This window comes from Mytilus californianus, unplaced genomic scaffold, assembly GCF_021869535.1.
Source record: "Mytilus californianus isolate M0D057914Y unplaced genomic scaffold, xbMytCali1.0.p SCAF_7, whole genome shotgun sequence".
In the NCBI taxonomy this organism is placed as follows: domain Eukaryota; kingdom Metazoa; phylum Mollusca; class Bivalvia; order Mytilida; family Mytilidae; genus Mytilus; species Mytilus californianus.
Genome location: NW_026262723.1, coordinates 42,948,725 through 42,963,780, shown reverse-complemented (window position 1 = coordinate 42,963,780; position 15,056 = coordinate 42,948,725). Strand labels below are relative to the sequence as shown.

The 15,056-nt window shown below is 32.3% G+C and overlaps 1 protein-coding gene across 1 annotated transcript; it reads right to left on the bottom strand.

Annotated features, from left to right (window-relative positions):
- Positions 1-1,367: 1,367 nt before the first annotated feature.
- LOC127709434 (uncharacterized) lies at positions 1,368-14,394 on the bottom strand. The gene is made up of 5 exons (XM_052214976.1): positions 14,043-14,394; positions 13,176-13,238; positions 7,628-7,684; positions 4,735-4,819; positions 1,368-2,659 (listed from the first exon to the last, which is right to left on the bottom strand). Exons 1-5 carry the CDS (start codon positions 14,215-14,217, stop codon positions 2,398-2,400), a joined length of 642 nt encoding a protein of 213 aa, XP_052070936.1. The 5' UTR covers positions 14,218-14,394; the 3' UTR covers positions 1,368-2,397.
- Between the last annotated feature and the right edge of the window lie 662 nt (positions 14,395-15,056).

The window sequence follows — 15,056 nt, the reverse complement described above, 5'->3', positions numbered from 1 at the left end:
TGGCTCTCACCGCACAGCAAGCTATAACGGGCCCCCAAAATTACTAGTGTAAAACCATTCAAACGGGAAAGCCTAAAGTATGATTTACGCACAGTTCATAATTCTATTGTGGTGTAAATGAGAGGTGTCCGTTTTTATTCTGTGGTTTACATGTTGTAATGTACTATTATATTATCTATTTATGTATGTCTCTGTCCTGAGTGTTCTTGCGTTTAGTTGTAATGTATTTCTGTCACGTAGTGTTGTCATAAAACCAGGTTGAACCCTCCGTTTTTTCTTAGAATGTCCTGTACCAAGTCAGGAATATGGTAGTTGTTATCAAATAGTCCGTTTCTATGTATGTTGGCGTTTGTTTTTGTAGCAGTTCAGTGTTTATGTTGTTCCGTTGTTTTCCTCTTACAGTTGATGTGTTTCCCTCGGTTTTGGTTTGTGACCCGGATTTGTTACAGTAAAATCGATTTATGACTATTGTACAGCGGTATACTACTGTTGCCTTTATTTATTCCCCCCTCAGACAAGATACTTATATCTACTTCGGTCATTCCTTTTAAAGAAACAGAGCAGGATCAAGTCTTTCAATTTGTCTTTTAGTTTGGAATGGGGAACACTTGTGTAAAGGATAGAAAAAGTCAAATGTTATGATACTATTGCAAGAGGAAAGAGATTTACATTGTATGTAATCTAACAGATCTTTGGAATTATTTTGTTAGTATCCACATCTTATTTATGCCAACTCTAGAGTGCGCAGTTTCGCAATAACTTTGAAGCCCGACTTTGGTTGCTGATAAAATTGAAGTTACTTGATTAGAAAGAGGTTTCGTGGAGCACTAGGACAATCCAGCAATGCAACGTTGTTTTTAAGAACACTTATTTAGGTATCCAACAGAGTGAAGAAAGATCCAGTTCTTCTTCTTTGGTTAAATTTCAAAGGAATATAGAACAGACCTATGATTATTAAGGATTTCCTCCTTTGTAAGTGTTATGGAGATACATAAGAGAAAAACAAAAAGTACAGGGTATCCATCCATGACACGCAATCAATACATGCACAGCAAAACCAAAGAAAAAGCAAAGGACCAGCGGGTTAAGTTTCCAAGTGAATTGTCGGTATCTAATTCCGTTACAACCAGTTCAAATAATGTTATTTACACATAAAAACGGTATTGTTTCGGGCTTTATCGGCGGGGACAACAACATATTTGCCATGAAAGTAGGACAGGTGCTTAGTAACAGGTCGATGTAGCATGTGTGTTACTGTAAAACAGTGTTGTATATTTTGTGAAAAATTGTACATTTCAATCAAACATACTTTTAATATACCTATTTATGGTTTTATGTTACAGAAAGATGAGAAAATGTAGTTTTTTCAATGATTTATTTATTTCCATATATAAATATTACATGTATAAGTTGTATAATAACAATAATAACTTGATGATAAGATTCGTCTGAAAACGAAATACTCGATGTTATAGAAATACAAAGAATACTGGTAGTCTTATTCAAATGATAATGTTAATGATGTGATGATGACAATGATGATTATGATGACAATGGTTTCATTTATCACAGCCTTCAATCAAACATGTACATAACTACATCTGGGTCGGTACCGCTGCTAGTGACCCAATAATCTTAGAGGTTGCCATCCGCAAAGTATTTAAATGTTCAAAATATGACACAATAATGTCATAACAGAAAAGAACACACATGAAACGAGGATATCGTGGATTCCAGTAATGATATTTTCAAAATATCTGTATTGGTGACATTTTAAATTTTTTTGTACGAAAAACTAGGTTTACTTTCGATTATACGAAGGTGAATAAGATTAATAGTACCAATCATACTGCACCAGATACGCAATAATGTTCGATATAATCCTTAATTTATTTATTGCGTAGTTTTAATAATGTCGGTGTCACACCAGCCGTATATATATACTTACGTTTTTGAAATGCTTCTTTCTTGTACATCTAACATGCATAGACAATACAATCTTTCAGCATGTCCACAAATTAGGAGACAATTATTTACAAATCTAAGTTAATGTTTTTGCATGACTTAATACGCAATACGGGATTGTAATATCCAACGGAAGAAATCCTCGCAAAGAAAGTTATTTCAATAACCAGTAAAACATCTTCATTGATTTGCATCAAAGGCAATACTTTTTTTAAACTCAGGTAATCAATTTTCCAGTCTTATCTTATTTGATGCAATAATTAAATGTTTCATCAACTGATATAATTCAAGATACACATTTCTGAATTTCTAAAGAACAGTATAACAAAGACTATAAAGTTGTTGTTTTTTTCACATCTAAAATTACATACCCGCGATTTCGATTTCGGTACAAATTTTATGGTTTTCATTTGTATCTGTTTATTTTCCAACTCATTTGGATACAAAACACGTTGATTTTAGTTGATCATTATTCGAACTTGAATTTGCAAGGTTCATTTCATGAATTGAAGCATAGTGGTCATCATCCACGTTTCCATTACTTGCTACAACAGGACTGTTCGGAATACTAGCAACATTCTGGAACCCTTGATTTATGTTATTCATTTCTTGATTAGAGTGCTCGTGGTTTTGGTTATGGTCGTGGTCTTGGTTATTAACTATTGTCGCTGTATCGGCACTACCAGTTGTCAATCTAAAGTTATGAAATGCAGTTTCTAGAAATAATTCATCCTGCATGTGCAAGAAGGCATATTTGTATTCGCACATAACACATAGTTTCAATTAACACAATGCATTCTGCTTGTCAAGTAATTTATAAAGTTGGAGGAATTGGATAAATGGTGTTCGACAGGGTGAAGATTTTTTTGTCTTCCTTGATTTATTTTAGAAGTTGTGCGAATTGTTTAGGACTAAGTCTTCATTGTTATTTTTTCAGTACACTACATGTACTTGTAATGTAGGGTGATTGTGGTTTTTCAGTGTTAAGGACATGTCAAAAGAATAAGGGATGTTAAATCGGAATTTATGTAGCAGACCTTTCACTATGTTAATGAGCTCTTGCTAAATCTCTTTAAGTGATATTATCCTATGTATTATTCTCTCTTTAGTGACTTTGTAACCCTGTATCCAGGTTCACTAATATAGGCTTTACAACTTAAATGATTATTTGTTAATTTCTTCACCTTCACCAGGATAGGCATCGAGATTTTTATTAAATGTCATCGTTAAAGCATGTAACGGTCATAACTCCTGAACTGTAAAAGTGATGTTTTTTTTTATCTGAAAGTTGTCTTCCAGCTTGTCATCAGTAACACCATATTGAAATGTGTGAAGCAGATACAAATTAATATGAATAGCATATTGGTTGAACAGTTCATGAGTTATTGCACGTATACGGCATAAAGTGCAATTTCCCAGTCAATCAAGGACCATATTTCCTGAACGTTAAAATGAAAATCGTCAATATCGAACTTGACCTCTATTTTGTACCAACATATAAAAATTTGAAAAGCATTGGTTGAAACAGGTGGAGTCGAACTCCCGCCTGTCCAACAATCCACCAATACCTCCAAACATTTGTCCGCCACCCGCCGTACAAATCCGAATCAAAAGCCTGATTTTCGACTGAATTCCCGGATGAAAATAATTACTACACTTCTAATTTGGTGTTAAAAAGACCTTACATTTTATTATTTACTTACATTATACAAATCAAATTGTATTTGTAAAAGATAGTTATGATATGCAAAGAATGACGTCATTCATGAAATATTTATTGATATCATAAAAAAAACTCATGACTTATGAAGTCAACCGACAGCTTAAGCCTCTAACTCAAACAGAGGATAGAAATTTCCGTTCAATCTACTATTGGGTAAATAAACTTTCTTTTTTAAATTTTAGTTTACAGCGGTATCCGAAAGAATTGAAATTCAGACATAAAGAGTTTGTTTTAATAAAGCTACAATATTAATTTTGTTTAAAAATACTTGTTTTGTCAGAGAATAAAAGGAGAAACATATTGGTGGAGTTACTCTTTCTTAGTTGGAAGTAAAAATCTTTTTTTAAAAATCATCTTTTGAGTAGTATAAGAACAATGTTTCCAAAAAACTTTATTGCAGTATAAGACCGGTAAAACGATTGGTTGATCATTTTGGGGCACATTGTTTTTCACTCTGCTATAGTTTTCATCTACGACATAAGCCAAAATTGTGATTTGACCCATGGTTCACATTTATTCGATCGGTTCGGAAACAAAAAATTGTGAAAACCTCTGCCACAAAAGTTGCCAAATAATGGCAAAAGTTGAATAAACTCTCCACGGATACCAGACCTACGTTTCGTTTTCAAAAGACTCACAAATGACGCTCAAATCCGAAAAAATTAAGAGGAACAAATTAATAGGAAGTTGAAGAGCATTGAAGACCCAAAATAAATGGTGAGATAAATTTTAAACACAAATGAAGTAACACAATGACTTTGTGGCGTTTTCTTACAATTAAAGGTTATTTAATTCAATGCGTGTTCAATTGCATTAGTCAAAACTTGTTGTATAATACAAGCATTAGGTATAAATTAAGTGACAGTTACGTCGCTTTGTCGGGCGTCTCTAGTTCGTTTTTCACGACTGTGATACCTACTTACACTTCTGAAATAAAGCTGGATTATCATCGCAAAATTAGTGGACTCTAGTCTGTTATATTAAATTTAACTACACATGCTACAATATTGAAATAAAAAAAAACGTCAGAAGAAGCTGATATATACCTTTTACAGAATTTAACCATGATAACGACTGTCATTACACCACATATTAACAGTACCAATCCAACAGTAAGTCCGATAATCATACCTGGATGTGAAAAATAAAAATGTTATTGTTTTGTTGAGCTAAAAGTCAAAAGACTAGAAACTTGTGGCGTTTAAAAAACTTATCTAGTAAAGAAAAGGTCATTGTGTACACTCTCGGTAACACATATGAAATGACACAGACAAAGAGTCAACTTATGCCTCTAATTCTTTACCAAATAAAAAAACAATCACTTGGCAGATCTGGGGGCGAACATGTATAAGCCAAAATGCTACAGTATTAACCTGGTCAGGAATTTCTCCCAACTTATGATTACCTGTTATCATTCAGGATGTTCGCTACTCTATTTCAAAATAATAAGCTTTTTAAAAGACTGTTATAAAATGATAGTATATAAATAAAGGAACTAAGAAAGCAGAAAAAAATGATGGGTCCGTGTGCTTGTTTTTAAAATATAAGCCGTTGAAAATTTGGCCGGATATGATTTTCTCTAGATTTTTCATACTTTTAACATTGGCCGCTTTTTTCTTTTAAAATCAATGAAAAAATAACAAGGATTATATAAGATTTTTCAAATATGGCTTTTTAAACTATATGTAATAAAATTATGAAAAGAAAAGTAGGGGTTAGCGGGTAAAATTTTTAATGGCACTACATGGATAAAACCAGAGGATTCCGAATATCTGACAAAAAATCAAAAACAAGAGGAGCGAACATCTTTAAGATTGACACCTCCACAAATTATCGAAAAATTTGACTTATTTGCCTTTCTTTTGCATTCTGCTGTTAAAAATGTGTAGATCACATTGCTTTGCATACAGTATATAATTATAATTTTAGTTTCAAAAAAGGAAAAAGATACATGACGAGCTGTTTCAAAATCATGAGTTCATCCCCCGATTTCACAGGAGATTCGTATTCTCTAATTTCAGTTTTGTGGGACTTTTGTTTGTCTTTTCCTCTTTGTTCTTATGTCAACTGTGTTTTTTATTTTTATATGACATATAGTTCTTGATTGTCTCCTTGATATATGTGACAAGGGTATTTCATAACAGTCAACCGAATCACGACAGACCAAGGGACGTAGGGACAAGGTGATTGCTGAGTAGCGGCCACTTCTAGACAGGGAGTATAACAATTCGATGCAATTCTACTCTTTCACTCATCGTACGATTTATCTATCCATCTAAAAGACTCAAAACCATTTATTTCTTTTGTCCAAGATATGGTGTCGCAGCACGAATCGATCTTTATCTTTGCGATGAAATGCTTAACCCTTTGTTTTTTTTTTTAACTTGCTTTGAAGGTTCAGTCACTCGTGAATACAAAGACTGATGTTTTAGTCACAACAGTAGTGTTCGAAGGAAAACGCGTAACGATACATTAATTTTTCTCGTTGTCAAGTAGCTTAACAATATTTCCAGTCTCGTGATTTTATTCACTTGTTATATATATGTTGTGTTTTGTGTACTATTGTTTGTCTGTTGGTCTTTCTCTTTTTTAGCCATAGCGTTGTCAGTTTATTTTCGATTTATGAGTTTGAATAGAAATAGGAGGAGGTGGTATGAGCGCCAATGAGACAACTCTCCATCCAAGTAACAATTTATAAAAGTAAACCATTATAGGTCAAGGTACGGCCTTCAACACGGAGCCTTGGCTCACACCGAACAGCAAGCTATAAAGGGCCCCAAAAATTACTAGTGTAAAACCATTCAAACGGGAAAACCAGCGTTCTAATCTATATAAAAACGAGAAACGAGAAACACGTGTGAACTACATAAACAGACGACAACTACTGTACATCAGATGTTCCTTTGGTATCTTTTGCCCCTCTTTTATGGAAAAACAAATATATATCAGAATATATAATACGTTTTGACATTAAGATCTATTTTGTACATTAGATAAAACGAAGTTTTCAATCATACAATATCAATAAACAATAAAATTACAGATATGTTTTATAAGAATCCATTTTTTTGATTGGCTGCTAAACATCGCCAGGCATTTCAAAATGATACTTTATTTCTCAATACAATGACACATTCATGTAGCACGTGCTCCTAATGACAACGACGTCACAAAAGTGCAAAGGAAACAAACTTAAAGCTTGATATAATTCGTTAATTCGTGGTTGTATCATATAAATAAAATTATGAGAATTAGATGCTTCTTTTTAAAATATCATAAGGTTGTGAAAGCCTTAATAGTGCGCACAATTTTAGTATAAAGCGCTTCTGCCTTCGCCGGTAGCGTGTTCGCCTCGAGTGAGGGAGGTCGTGGGTTCGAACCCCGGAGAGATCAAAGTAAGGATTTTAAAATTGGTATTTGCTGCTTCTCCGCTAAATAAAGGGCATTAAGGAGTAAGAGTAAAATCTAGTCTGATTTGAGTCAGAATAATGTGTCCGAATAGGGTTACATGTCGTCCTGTCGACTGTTACCTTGTGAACTAGAACGTTAAAAATTACGCTCAGCGTGTCGATTTGGTACAAAGTAGGGTTAATATTCATATTACATTAACATGTTCTCGTCCTGAATATGCATTTCATATGTCGATATACGTTAAACGTATACCCATCATCATCATCATCGTCATCATCATAAACATTATATACATGTAGTATTATTTATTACGTTTGTCTTTAAAAACTCTTCAAAAAGAGACTACATCGAATTGTTATACCCTGTTTCATGGTTGTTTTAAGTGGTAAGTAATATAATAAACAATTTGATCTTTCATTCATTTTGTTTGATATTTTCCAAGAAAACAATCATCAATCAATTAAGGTTAAATATTCTTTTAATAACTTTCTGATGTAAACAAAACTTATAAATATAAATAAATATAACCTGTATTTGCCGTGTCTTTGGATATTTTCCCAGAATATGTGGTATATCGTACAGACCCTGGAACCAATATTTTGTTATTTACATAATTACTGTTGAACAAGACAAAAAGTAATCAAATGGCAAGTTAGATACGTCAGGACTCGCCGCATAACTTTACTTTAGAATCATGAGAATGTTGCATACATATAATGGAATTGTAATTGTCAAGTTATTCTTATTTGCATTATTCGTTTCATTCTTTCGTTAAGGATAAATTAGATGTTTTGATTCGAGCGACACTACTGGTGAAATGCGAGTCTTGCGTATTAATTTATAAGCCACGAATTTTTTGTGAGATTTTACTACAACTTGCCATTGCTGATTTACCCTGCGCTCCCCCCTCCTCGACGGTACCGCTAGACTATTCCCATGGTCTAACATAAAATTGCATTTATGAAATCATTTCCTGTAAAGTTACTCGTTATTAAACGTTAACAACTTACAATACATTCATTTTCCGCTCTCAGAGCCGGCCATATAGCTTGCTTTAGCTAGATCAAACATAACTATTTGAAATTTCTTTTCAATGTTGTAACCGATTTTGGCTTTTGTGAAACGATTTTTACATTAAGAACAAAATATACATGTAATAACTTGTCTTCGTCATCATTCCCACGATAACAATTATCTGATGAGTTTGATCCTTTTCTCTAGTTATCATTCCACGTGGGCATGAATAGCAAAAGTCCTAACCCCTCCTGTGCTGATAGTGATTTATTTCACATGGAGTACAAATACAACAAACACACAAATGTACATAAATAAATCATTTTACACTATATCCATAATTCGTACATCTGTAAAACTGAGCAGTGATCAGACATTATTTTAAAGCATTTGTGATTCGACAATCAAAGAAGAAACGTTTCCAAATAATTTGTCCAAAGTCTGATTTTATGTAAAACATAAAACAGTAAATTAGGGCTTTAAAAGAACATACTTATAAAATAGAAATGAAATATAAAAAAGCATCAAAATTGATACAGCACAGAGAATTTGCACGAACACTTCTGCAGTGTAATATTCAGATTGTTGTCATCACAAATTTGTTCAATCAAAGCTTTTTAGGAGTTATCAATAAATACATGAAATATTAAACCTTGCATTTATCTGATAAACGGACCAAACTAGGAAAAAACTTTAACCAATGATCATGACAATTAGATCAATTATTATATCAATAGCCTTGACTTAATAATTTATAAGACATACATAGCTGACGTTCTTTTTTTTTATATAAAACGTTACAAAAGACACGGGCATAGCAAACGAGATTGGAAGCATAAACACCGTTAGAACATGAAGAGGATGCCACAGGAATAACACCGTAAACAAAATAAAAATTTACAATGGGACAGAGAATGTCAATTTGTTTTTTTCTCGTAAATTTTAGTATAGATATTCCTGTGTGCAACCAAACTATCTAAATAAAAAGATCACTTATTGCTGTTTAAATTAAGCTTTATTTTAAGTTAGTTCCCTTCGGTAAGTTCTGCATCATACTTTGCGCATTTCCGTTATTTAAAGCAACGATATATATTAAAATGAACGTTACGATAATATTTCTATTAAATACAATTTGTAAAATATACACACATTTTTACAGTTTCTATCTATCTACTATACTGTATGTACAACATACAGAATGGGTAAAGTAGTGTATAAAAGTGACACCTAACATCCACGCATTTCAACATAAATCCGAATTCCGATAGCAAAAAAAATCTTATTCGGAAGACTCCGTATACATACTATTAGTATTTTATTGTAATTATATCACAGAATGATCTAATGATGCTAGTATTACGTACTAGACTTGCAATTGCTTACATCAATCCTTATTTTTATAAATAGCCGTGTCCATTACCAATCCCAGCAAAACATACTAACACCTTTGTCAATAGGTGAATTATATATCGTGTTCGTATATATAATTTCTGTACAGACTTCTCTAAAGTTATGCTGCGTATACTATACATTTATTTTGTGGTTATTTCTATCGTAACCTGATTTGACCTTTCTTATATAAAATAATTACTGTTAGAAAGGTGTGTGTGTGTGTGTGTTAGAAGATTATCTGGTTTTACTCATTTGCATATAGGCAATGATTTTTCATCTGTAATGATGTGTGGTAATCAAGTAGAAGTTTTTGATTTTCAATGAGTTAAAAATGATTAAGCTGCACCTGGTGTTTCGGATATCATTTAGGTCATTTTTGACCAAGGCCGTAAATCTTCATCAGGTACCCTAGCCTTGTATAATTATAATTACTATGTAATTACAGTTCGATAAGTTCTTGCTGTGGTAACATATCAAATGTAGTAGTATTTTAGGGCACTTTATAAATAGCCGTGTCCATTACCAATCCCAGCAAATTTAATAAATAGCCGTGTCCATTACCAATCCCAGCAAAACATACTAACACCTTTGTCAATAGGTGAATTATATATCGTTTTCGTATATATAATTTCTGTACAGACTTCTAAAGTTATGCTGCGTATACTATACATTTAGTTTGTGGTTATTTCTATCGTAACCTGGTTACTCCTTTTATAGATTACTCCACATTTAATTACCTTAATAATGGTAATCAAATTAATTATGGGCCTGTGTATATACATATCCTGCCTAAAATACACCGATTAAATGAACCGGAATTAGTAAAAATCAATAAATATGGGTTTAACATTGAAAACATAATGCCGCCATGTCGGCCAATCATATCTCAGATTGGCACTGTCACGGAATTTATTGGACGCTACATTGATTATTTTCTTGTACTTATAGTACAGAAACAACACACTTACATAAGAGATACGTCTGATCTTATACACAAGTTGGAAAACATTAAGCCTATTGCAGATTTCTGGCTTTGTAGTTTTGATGTAGTATCAATGTACACTAATTGCCCGATTAATAAATTATTATCGGCAGTTAGAATTTCGTATGATCAGTTTGATAAATCAGATTACAAAATCAAATACCCACCTACGGATGATTTAATCTATCTCCTCAGATCAATTTTAGAAAACAACATTTTTTATTTTAATGGATAGCTTTATAAGCAAAAAAAAAAAAAAAAGGCGCCGCGATAGGAGCAGTGCCAAGCCAGGAAATCTGTGATATTCTCAAGTATCAAATTATGAAAGAAATTCTTTTTAAGTTTGAACATAGAAAAAATCTCTTTTTCTATGAAAGGTATCGTGATGATATTATATTAATATATCACGGCGACATGCAAGAAATAAAGGATTTGTTAGAGTTTACTTAGCAAATAATCATTGTCCGTTCCTAAAATTCACACTAGAATTTTCATCTAAAGAAATAATATTTCTTGATATTAATATTTTTAAAGGAACTATGTTTTCTTATGAAATCATCCTGGATATGACAACGCACTTTAAACCAACACATTCTTTCCTTTATCTAGGTTTTATCAAGGGCGAAGTCATCAGATACATTAGAACAACAAATAATGCAGATGATTTACAACATATCTTGTTACAGTTCAGATTGAACTTAATTAAGAAGAGATATAAGGAGATCGAAATCGAACAGTACATAATGAGGCATTATCATGTGATAGATCTGTTTTAATCAGAAAAAAGGCCAAAAAACACACAAAGGAAATTCCTTTAGTATTGGCAACGAAATTCAATCCATGCACTCACAAATTAAGCAATGCATTAGTAAACATTAGGATCTTCTAAAACAGGATGCGGTTTGCAAAGAAATATTCTCAAGCAAACCAATGAAAGCTTATAAAAAGCATAAAAATATAGCCAATCTATTGACATCGACAAAATAAAATAAATTGATAGGTAAATCCCTGATGATGGCGGGCCTACAATGCTTAATCCCATTCATAAAATTTATGTAATATATTTATCATTAGCATATAATACAAAAACCGCCGAAACACTAAATTAGTGTCGGATTGATGTAAGCAATTGCAAGTCTAGTAATACAAGCATCATTAGATCATTCTGTAATATAATTACAATAAAATACTAATAGTATGTATACGGAGTCTTCCGAATAAGATTTTGTTTTGCTATCGGAATTCGGATTGGTGTTGGAATGCGTAGATGTTAGGTGTCACTTTTATACAAAATTCAATGGCAATTACACTTATAAGGAGTCGACTGACGATTAAAGCCATGCTGTTTTTTTGTTTGTCTATTTTTTTGGCTGATAATTTTTGAAATTTACTGATACTCTCTATCTATGAGTTTCTCTAATAGGTTCTGAACAAATTGAGAAAAAAAACGTTATTCAAGGACATGAACTCTTAAAGGATCCGTATGATGAATTTCCCTTTTCATATTTTTTAGGTCTTTTTTTAGTTGATATTTTTGCTATTTACAGTTATTTTCTACCTATGATGTCTTTCATTGTTCCTGAACATTACCATAAAAATTTGTAATTATTTTTATGATTATATCTATTATATTTTTCAAGATACAAGCAACAATCACAGAAACTTAGAAAACCTAGGCAGAGATACAAAGGGATATTCAAAACCAGATAAAGTAAAGAAATCACTGGTAATGTCCGAATTCTTTGAAGGATATCTTTTAAAAGATGCCTCATAATTACTATTGTTTGCTACTGTATAAAATGTCTTGGCTGTAAAAATGATTAGATCCACAAAAATCCTCTACTTGGAAAATTGTGTTGCTTAGTTATAACAGGAATTTGGGGAGACAAAATTTTACATTCATTTTAAGATGTATTACTTGATTAACTTGCAAAATAAGTCTAAAATGGAAGAAAATACTAATATTCTGATCGAATCCGTATGGCTGAATCCAAAAATCAAAATAGAAGGTAAGATGATCTTGAGGTTCAAATGTATTGTAAAATGTATTTTTTTTATTAACGTTCTAGTGTCAGAAAATAATACATTGTTTTCATGTGAAGAAGTTTTCAAAAAGTATAATATTAATAATATCTTTTGTTTTGTTTTATGGTATTATTAGTGTTATTCCAAACAGATTGAAAAATAGGATAGAAGGTTGTTCTAAGTTGGAAAATATTGAAAATAAATTGGTAGATATAAGTGAGAGGTTTCGCTAGCCATAAAACCAGGTTCAACCCACCATTTTTCTTACAATGTCATGTACCAAGTCAGGAATATGGCAGTTGTTATCTACAGTCCGTTTCTATGTATGTTGGCGTTTGCTTTTGTGTAGTTCAGTGTTTCTGTTGTTCCTTTGTTTTCCTCTTATAGTTGATGTGTTTCCCTCGGTTTTAGTTGGTTACCCTCAATCGAATTATGACTATTGAACAGCGGTATACTACTGTTGCCTTTATGTAGAAAATCCTGTAAAATCTGTTATAAATTATTTTTGGAAGACGACCAAGAAGTGCCAAAATATATATGTGTACGGCTGTTTGGAACGTGGATACTACTTTGTTTGCCTTCTTTGATAATTTTTTTTTTTAAAAAAACCGACCTTTTAAAAAACTCGATACCAATAAGAAAGAAATGCTATTGATGTTTTACCTGTATTTGTCATGTTCATGTCTCTAAGTTCTTCCTCATGTTCTTTAGAATTTTTCAAAAGCTCTGGAAGTACATGTATTTAAATATATTGTTTTCTTCAATAATTGCTCTAAATAATTACAATAATTATTGTCAATGAGTTAACGTTAATGGCGATAACTCCTATAAGAATACAACTGAACATTTTATCTATTTGCAGATCTTGTCTTGCTGATCATTTTTGCTGTAAGAAGTTTCTCTTTATCTATTGTAATATTAAAGATAATAGGCAAAAGAGAAAAACAAGTGGTAGATCTAAACATTCTAATAATTTATGTATAAAAATAAGAAGATGAGGTATGATTGCCAATGAGACAACTCTCCACAAGAGACCAAATGACTCAGAAATTAACAACTAAAGGTCACCGTACGGCCTTCAACAATGTGCATGTCAGATTTTTTCTATCCATAACGGCTTTCAGGATAACAGACAAATTTGCCGTCTACCCATATGTTCTATTTTAGGTCATGTCGTCCTTGTAGGCTAGCCGATGGGGACATCGGACACATTTTTTGATACCCCAATAATGATTGTTGACAAGTTTGGTTAAATTTGGACCAGTAGTTTTAGAGGAGAAGAGTTTGTAAAAGATAACAGACTTCATTGGGGCCTTGCAAAATAGTCTTTTATAAGGAAGTGTTTCTCAACTGAGTTAGGGACAGGCAAGTTGAGATGCTACTAAATACGATAAAAGATAGACATACATGTAAGTCCTTTTCAAATTGCGTCGCATTTAGAAGACGACGAAAACGTAATAAAAAAATAAAACGATTTTAACATCAAAACTTAAAACGCATTTGAATGCGAGAAAACATGTAATTACTTACCAAAGGGTAATCCTAAAGCTACTGTGATATTGGATAAATAATATGATGTCATAAATCCACCACAACCTCCCATGTGCATCTCAAAATCAAAATAAAATTCACTGCCCATTGGTAAACTGCTATCTATTAATGACGAATGACTCATCCAACCGGTCATAAAATTCACATTGTACATATCTGAATAACCAACTCACCTCGGATGGCTACTATTCAGATTAAAATAGAAAGTTATGTAACTGTTTGGATTAGCATCACAGTTTCTGAAGGTAAAATCCCTATCTCTAGCGCGGTATCCTTGTATGGTTTTGTCTCTTGCCGAGCTAATTGGTAAAAATCCAAGAAACAAATATGGCGACATGGTTGTTATAACCGAAGTAGAGATCAGACTTATGATGATACCCTGTCAGATTTTCTACAGTAACTTCATTTTGTGTACCGTTGTTCCACCTGATACGGACTTTAGCAAAGTTTCTAGTGTTGTATAACTTTGACAAGTCAATTGATATGTTATACGACGATTTTGAGATAAATGTATACACCCAATCTCCTTCGAAGAAGCAATATACCTTGAAAGGGTTTTCGTCATGATAAAGTATATATTCTCCACTGTTATTTCGATTCTTTGACAAGTATACTTCTTTGCAGGAACCTGAAAGCAGTTTCGATACTTTATACATGCATCATTTTATAAAACAGGTAGGCCACTGGATTTTTATTTACAATTGGGCAATTTTCAAACAGTCTTTCAATCGTAACATGAATTCACAGTATCACCATTCCATATGTGTACTTTGGCTTATTTCATCAACAGATCACAATTTAAATCGCATCAAGATTGCCCTAAAACCGTAATTTTTACGTGCTTTGTCAAATTTTGAATATTTAAAAAAAAAAAAAGGTATTATTCCAATCAAAACCGAAACCAAAATTATGATGTTAATACAGCTATACATGTGTATAGTCTTTCTTCTTTTTGCAATCTTAAATAATCTATACTACTAAAATAATGAGGTC